At 33.8% G+C, this 8,146-nt stretch overlaps 1 protein-coding gene across 1 annotated transcript; it reads right to left on the bottom strand.

Annotated features, from left to right (window-relative positions):
• Positions 1-1,246: 1,246 nt before the first annotated feature.
• On the bottom strand, positions 1,247-2,101 carry LOC127091500 (cytochrome b6-f complex subunit 7, chloroplastic). The gene is made up of 2 exons (XM_051030158.1): positions 1,887-2,101; positions 1,247-1,810 (listed from the first exon to the last, which is right to left on the bottom strand). The coding sequence occupies exon 2, from the start codon at positions 1,799-1,801 to the stop codon at positions 1,415-1,417; it is 387 nt and encodes a 128-aa protein (XP_050886115.1). The 5' UTR covers positions 1,802-1,810; positions 1,887-2,101; the 3' UTR covers positions 1,247-1,414.
• Positions 2,102-8,146: the final 6,045 nt, after the last annotated feature.

Below are 8,146 nucleotides of genomic sequence, written 5' to 3'. Positions count from 1 at the left end.
TCTTATAAATTTAAAAAACTTTTTCATATTGAGACTATCATTTTTAATTAAATAGACTTATAAAAAGTCTAAGCATTTTTTATCCTTAAAATTAAGTATGGTCTGTTAGGCATGTGGCCTACGTGATAGGTTCTTGTTAATTGACATGTCATAGAGTGAGGACAAAACAATCATTTTTAACAGCATTGAAATATAACAATACATCCCTTTACTAACGATTTTCATTATACTCCCTCCTTCTCTTTTCTGTTTCGTTTTAATGATATTTTAAAAAATATATATAATGTTTGAAAAGTAATAATGGTTAATTTTTTTATATATATAAAAAATTAAAAAATGACACTTAGTAAACATTGTCCTTATTTATTGAAAGATGAGGTTTGTTTAATAAATTGTTTGAATTTATTATTCTAGTTAATATGATTAGTCTATACACAAGAGTTAAGTTGTGTAGAATAAATGATTTAAACACAAGAAAGAAAGAAAGAGATGAATGGTATATATGATATTTTTTCAAAAATTGTTACAAAATAAAATATTTTCAAAAGGTTGGAATAATGAACTGAGAAAATAAAATGAATAAAGAGAGAAAAAAAATCATATACCATCGCCTATCCTGGTTCGGCGTCGAGTTCTCAAGAACAGACAATTTTTCAAACTCTATTGAAATTCAAAAACAGACAATTATAAAGAAGACGAGTGTGATTCAATCATCCCTTAAGGCATTAGACTATAATTTACTCTATTTGTTTACAAAGAAATGAATATATTTAAACATAAGAAAATGAAAGGAAACCTAATTCAAACACCTCTAAAATAAAGCATTGTCCTAAAAAAACACCAAACTGAAATCTGACTCAAGATAATCTGCACATGAAGAGATGCATTTTGACTCTTAATAGATGTGAGGTTTTGCAAGAAAAACCGTCTTTGAGAGGGTGCAATATAGACTATTGTTCAGTGTCTCAAAATTTTCACAAATAATTTGTGGTTAAATACGGTCACATAATTGATTTGTCATGGTTAACCCAGAAATAAATAAAACCCTAACCTACACAATACACAATACAAGTGATCTCCAAAAACTTAAGACGACTCTGACTCTGCACACACGCAGATGATCCTTTTACAGACTTTCATGCCATTTTACCTCAGAGACTCTACTTTATAAGGAGTCTCACTCACCTCAAACTTGATTGTCAAAATATGATTATTCTAAACATGGATATCCCAGCCAATATTGATGTACAAAACCAGACAGCATTGTGTACAATTATGCATCTCAAAATAAAATTCAAGTGGGTACAATCCAAATACCTCCAAGAACATTAACAATTGAGTTCAACATCATCACATCAAGAATAAAACTGATATTATAAACTTTCATTACATTACATACATATAATAAAAACTCTTACTCAGCTTCTTCAACAGCAGCTTCAATTCGAAGAAGAACAAACCCAACAGCAACACCAACAAGAGTAAGTCCATTCATAATAGCCGCAATCTGAAAAATCTCACCTGCAGCATTGCATTTTGAAGCAAGAGCACCACCACCTCTACCACTTCTTCTTCCTCCGTTATATATTGAACTCCTCACTTTTGCAAAAGCTAGGTCACTGGAAACAGGAACTCCTAGTGATGCCACAGTGCTGTGCTGAGCTTGCAATCCGTTAAAAGAATTGAGTGCTGTGATGAACTTCACATTATGACCCTTCCTGTTGTTCCTTGATTTGGAACCGGTGACTGAGCTTCCTACAACAGTGATTGTAGATGGAGATGCTGCTGAGGCTGAGGCCATTTTTATTATCTGTGAAATATGAGAAAAAGTTCAGAGAAATATTGAATTGATGAGATGATACTATAAGGAAAATAAATGCAATAACCTCTTTTTTTCTTGAAATCTGTGAAGAGTTTGTGGTAAGGGAGATTTGTGTTTTGGATTAAAAGGGAGAAAAGGATAAGGTGGGATGAGTATGGTTGGTTGATATAAGAAGAGAATGGGATAGATTGTTGATAATACGTGGCGTATAGCTTTACTTGGATGCTGGCCATCAATGATATTGAAACCCAATCATCATGTCAAGTGTCAACTAAGTTCCACTTAGTTAATGATAATTAAGCTCAAACAAAATAGAAAAAGTTACCGAAAAATGTAATTCATTGAGAAATGAAATCATAAAATAGAGAAGGTAATTCAAGGTGGTTAAAATAAAAATTAAATATGTTAGGTTGAAATCATTACATCTAATTTTTCTTGCAACTCAATCAATTAATGAAATAAAAGAAATCAAAGGGGAAAGATTGTTGAGTAGAATGTATTAGATTGAGTTGTCTCTAATACAAGATGGAATGTGGTTTTATATCACAATTACCACATCTAATCACACATCTAATCACACATCTAATCACAGCAAGTAAACTAATAAATTTATTTGGAAAATAGCTACTTGGAACCACACTAAGGCATCTACGAGGGTGTTCAAATAGTATCAGCTTGGTATTATCAATCAAAGGATAACATCAATCTCCCCACAATTTAGAGAGGAATTGATCTTCCCTAATCCCACATTCTTCATAAGGAAATGGAAGAAACTATTTTTCCTAAGATTCGGCCTAGAGATCCTTTATATATCTGACTCTCATAATTGAGAAAAAAGAATATACACAAATTTCATAGAGAAAAATAGAGTCTCTCACAATTTTCATATAAGCGTATTCTTTCTCTCAATTATTATAATTTAGTCAGTATAATTTACGTCCATTATTGGGTCTGGTAAAACTGACTTGGGTCACACTCACCTTCGATTCATAAGTCGCCTCAGCCATCTTCCTTAACATGGTGACAATACGAGGCATTGTGATATCTAACAAATTAGCCACGTCTATTTACACCCTAGCAAGGGGGCTCGCCTGCCAGCCCTCAACCAATTTCATGAAAGAAGTTAGAACCTGATGATTGGGATATCAAGTGAATACTAATTAACATGGGGAGCATAGATGATGTCTTGTTCTTAGACACAATCGAAAGGCTCTAGTTGGATCCATATGTTCCAACATTCATTGATCAGGCTCCCTGGAGGGTAAGCATAGGTGAAACGCCCCAAAACTAGATGAATGATAGTGTGAAAATAATCAAGGTTGGGTATCTCATTGTACAATCCCACCTTCATACAACATCATTATAGGACAGTTTGTCCTCAACCATTTAGGGACTACCTTGTTCACCTTATATCTGAGCATGAAGTATTAGTTATCTAACAGGAGGGTTGGAATAGGTTAAGGTGATCAAGATACCGCCCAAGAAGGTTACCAGGACAGCCTTATACCAAGTGCGTTTTTTATCGTATCTAAAGAGACTAGTTTTGTTTCAAAGATAATTCAATAGTTTATATTACTTTAAGTTTGGTTTATCAAAAGATTGATTGGTTGGTGAATACTTGAAAAGTAGACTAACAAAAAATAAGCTTTCGGTGTTTGAACTGTGAGAAAACTTTGTTGGGGTTAGACTTCATTGGTATGTTCTTATGTAGTATCCTTGACTAGTAATATGCAATTATAATCGGTTATTAATATTACCACCTAAAACTCTCATAATTACTCATGTCTGAATCAATGATGTGAGATCAATTGTATTACCTAATAGACGGTATTTTTTCTATTAACAAATACGTCAGCATTATGTTTCAACAATGAATGTTGAAATTAATGTCCATTTTCATCAATATCGTTATTCAACTGAATATTAAACCTAAACTTATTTTTAGGCTTTAGCATTCAATAGATGATAGACTTGGATCTAGTAATGATCAGTACCTTTTGAATATCAAGTCATACTAAAACAAGCATTAAGAACGAATAATCCATCAATACTAAAACTTAAGAACAATAACATAGAATGCCATGGTCGATATCAAAACATAAGTAACACGACAACTACATCTAACCTCAACAAAAGATAAAATTATCTATATTTACTCATTGTTGATTTACAATTAAGTCATGGAAGAAGGAAATTAAAAAGTGTAACACCTTAAAACCCCACTGGACCGAAGTCCTGCCTAACTCCAATATACTTGTATGCATGAACATGACAACATAATTCACAAAACTCAAAACATCAGAAAATATACTCAAAATTGATACTCAAAAGATTTCTCTCTGAATTAAAACTCATACCTCGAAGGATTCCTCTCTGAATCATAATTTCTCCAATATGAGGCTAACATCGTAATTCCTCTCTAAATTACTCATCTCAAAACTTTCGTCTCAATAATTATATTAATAATCACAACAATAGTAAAGTTATATTATTACTCAATAACTTAAATTATTCATCAACTCACAAAATACTCAAAACACATCAACATAGTAATAATTAGTTTATGTATGCTCACAACTCATCAAAAGGGTAACAATTCTTGTCTTTTACTCAACAGAGTTCTAAAGGTGAACTCTAAATAACTCTAAAACAATCTCTATAACTCTAAAATAACTCTAAAATACTACAAAGTATTATAAAGTACTTAACTAACAACTCTTTAACAACTCTAACCAAATAAAATAGGACTCTTAAACTAATGAAAAATATAACAAAAAGTCACTGAAATCACCAACTACTTAAAACCCAACCTTCTTGATTCAACTTGATCAATCACACGATTAAAACTCTAAAACAAAATGTCTGACTTCAAAATAGTATTAAAAAATACAAAATTATGATAAAATTATGAAACTCTCCAGTTTAAAATATCATTTAACTCTCTTTCTAACACAATTAGTGGCACCTTAAACAGACTTACGAAACTCAAGTTACGCATGAAACACGATGATCAACGCGAACTAAAACTAAGTACGCCTCTGGTAGAAAAACCAATGAACTTATAATGATGTAACGCTTCTATACTCAATTTCCCGACTTCAAAAGAAAGTTTATTGTGTTAGATTTCTAGCGCATTTGACGGTACCTCAGACAGACTTACAAAACTCAAGTTACGCATGAAATAAGAGATTAATCCCCTTCGACGCCTACCTGAGATTTTTCTGCGTTTATTCTGTTGGTTTAAGCCCTAGAGGTCAATACTTTTGGTACTTTTATTGAATTATTTATTAATAATAAAAGGCTTTTTTCTTTATTATGTTTGTTTAATAAATTTCCTTGAATAGCTAGTCCGTTTAATGTATCAAGTGTGACTTAATCATGAGATCCTATTAAACATAAGAACATTATTCTTAAAGTATCTGTAGTCGAACTTTATTGTGAAGTGGGATAACATTAAAGCATTAAGACTACTATGTATATAGACTAATGATCGCATCTCATGGATCATGGATAAATAGTTATCAAGTCTTAAACATATGTATGAATATTAGGAGTAATATTTATACTGGATTGACCCGTTATGAGAATACTATATAGAATGTTATGAAAAGTGTCATAAGTTATTCTCATGGTGACAGTCGTGTATACCACCCTTCGACCTGAAACCACTATGGGCCCTAGATATAAAGTCGAGTGCTTTATTGCTGATCAAACATTGCCCGTAACTAGATGACCATAAAGATAGTTGATGGGTACTCCACGAAGCTGTAAGAACAAAATTAGTTCTACAATAGATTTCAGGATTTTGATGATAACAAAGGATGAAACCAAAAATGGCACCCTAACGAAATTTCTCTAAGTGTGCAGGACTCTGAACAAGAACAAAGGAATCTGATCACTTTATCAGATACAAACTCTGATCAGATATAAAGAACTAGAAGATCAGAAGCATCTAAAGAAGAAGTGCGCTCTAGAAGTTCTGAATCTGAGCAAAACAAGACAGCAGAATACCAGAAGCTCTAAACTTCCACTGGACTCAACTCTGATGATCTAAAAGACCAGTACTCTTAGAAGTTTTGATGTAACCTCAACGCAATCCCCGATTGACACAGAAACTCCGAGATAACAAAGACTCTAATGAAGATTCTTAAAATCCAGAAAGAGTAACGGAAAGAACTACTTCAAATGGAAAGAAAGTATTTTTGGAAAGAAGTTATTCAGGGAGACATTTTGGTTATGGCAAGAAACACAGAAGTAATGACATTGAATGCTCATCAAAGACCAATATTATGTCATCACTACAACGGTCCTTTCACCACTATATAAAGGACATCATACTTCAGTGAGAGATACACAACAACACACAGAAAATTCTTTACATTCTCTCTTAGTTTTTCACGAGCTGTTGCTCATACGTGAAAACACCTACTTGCTTATTCTGTTGTAATATTTGCTTACTCTTAGAAGCACTCTCAATTATAAATCTATTTTTGCTAAATTGTTTTTGTTCCTCAAGTGACTCTGCGTAGTCTGTATACTTGGGAGGACTAAGAGATCACTCTCTTAGACGTTTGGTTGTATTAATCTTTCAAGATTAGTGGATTAAGTCCTTTTTGAAGGCGAAATCACCTTGGCCGGATGGACTGGAGTAGCTTTGTGTTATAAGCGAACCAATATAAAATCCTGCGTGTTCTTATTTTTGAAAAAGCCTTTATTTTCCAAAACAATTCAAACCCCCCTTTCTTGTTTTTCTCACCTTCAGTTGGTATCATAGCTTCGGCTCTGTTATTGATTTTCTAATCAAACACTTAACAGTGTAGAGAGATCCAGAACGAGAAAAACTATGGCCAACACCAATGAAAGAGACAGTTACAATGCTAAGCGTCCAGTCTTTGATGGAGAGAAATTCGATTACTGGAAAGATAGAATTGAAAGTTTCTTTCTGGGCTATGACGCTGATCTCTGGGACATTGTCATAGATGGATACAAACCTCCTTTAACAGATGCTGGAGTTGCCGTTCCCAGAAGTAAAATGACAGATGATCAGAAGCGCGAATTCAAGAATCATCACAAAGCCAGAACGATACTTCTCAATGCCATATCTTACAATGAGTATGAAAAAATCACCAACAGGGAAACAGCTAAAGATATACTCGACTCCCTGAGGATGACTCATGAAGGAAACTCTCAGGTCAAAGAAACAAAGGCTCTGGCTCTAATCCAGAAATATGAAGCCTTCAAAATGGAGGATGATGAAGCTGTAGAGGTAATGTTCTCTATATTCCAAACTCTTATTGCAGGTCTCAAAGTACTAGACAAAGGATACACAACTGCAGACCATGTCAAAAAGATAGTCAGAAGCTTGCCAAAGAAGTGGAGCCCCATGGTCACAACTTTAAAGCTTTTAAAGGATCTGAACAACATCAGCCTTGAAGAGCTTGTCAGTTCACTCAGAAGTCATGAGATAGAACTGGAGGAAGATGAGCCTCAGAAGAAGAACAAGTCTATAGCATTAAAGTCCAGATCTGAAAGGCGCAAGTCTGACAAAAACAAAGCCCTTCAGGCCGAAACAGAAGATGCTGATGACTCTGAACAGGAAGATTCTGATGATGAAGAAGAATTATCCCTCCTGACCAGAAGAGTAAAACAACTCTGGAGAAAGAGGAATAATAACTTCAGGAGACCGAGACCCAGAGGGGATCGATCAGAATCAACCTCAAAAGGTAAAACTAACAAAGATGTTACTTGTTATGAATGTAAAGAAACAGGTCACTACAGGAACGAATGTCCCAAGTTAAAGAAAGACAGTTCCAGAAAAGAGAACTTCAAGAAAAGTTTCCTCAAAACCAAAAAGGGACTGATGGCTACCTGGGATGACAGCGAATCTGACTCATCAGAATCAGACTCTGATGAACAGGCTAATGTAGCACTGATGGCTACCACATCCAAGAACACCTCAGATGAATAATCTGAATCAGAAGAGGTATTTTCTGAACTCTCTCGATCTGACCTAGAATCATGTCTGTCTGAAACTCTCAGCTCATATCAGAAACTAAAACAAAAATTTAAAGCTGTAAAAGGCATTCTTGAAGAAACATTAGAAGAATGTGGAAAACTTGAGATAACAATCTTAGAATTAAAAGATGAAAACAGATCTTTGACATTAGAAAGAGATGCAACAAAGAAAAATTGCTCAAAACTTGAAGAAGCGTTATCTCAACCTCCACAAACCTCAAACACAATCATTTATAAATATGAAAAAGCTTTTCAAAAGTTTCTGAAAAATGGGATAGGGAGGAGTATAATGGCATCCATGACTTATGG

This window comes from Lathyrus oleraceus, chromosome 6, assembly GCF_024323335.1.
Source record: "Lathyrus oleraceus cultivar Zhongwan6 chromosome 6, CAAS_Psat_ZW6_1.0, whole genome shotgun sequence".
In the NCBI taxonomy this organism is placed as follows: domain Eukaryota; kingdom Viridiplantae; phylum Streptophyta; class Magnoliopsida; order Fabales; family Fabaceae; genus Lathyrus; species Lathyrus oleraceus.
Note: the sequence above shows the minus strand (reverse complement) of the source record. Positions and strands in the feature narration are given on the sequence as shown.

Coding starts and splice junctions, on each gene's coding strand:
- LOC127091500 (XM_051030158.1), bottom strand. CDS start 1,801: ATGGCCTCAGCCTCAGCAGCATCTCCATCTACAATCACTGTTGTAGGA.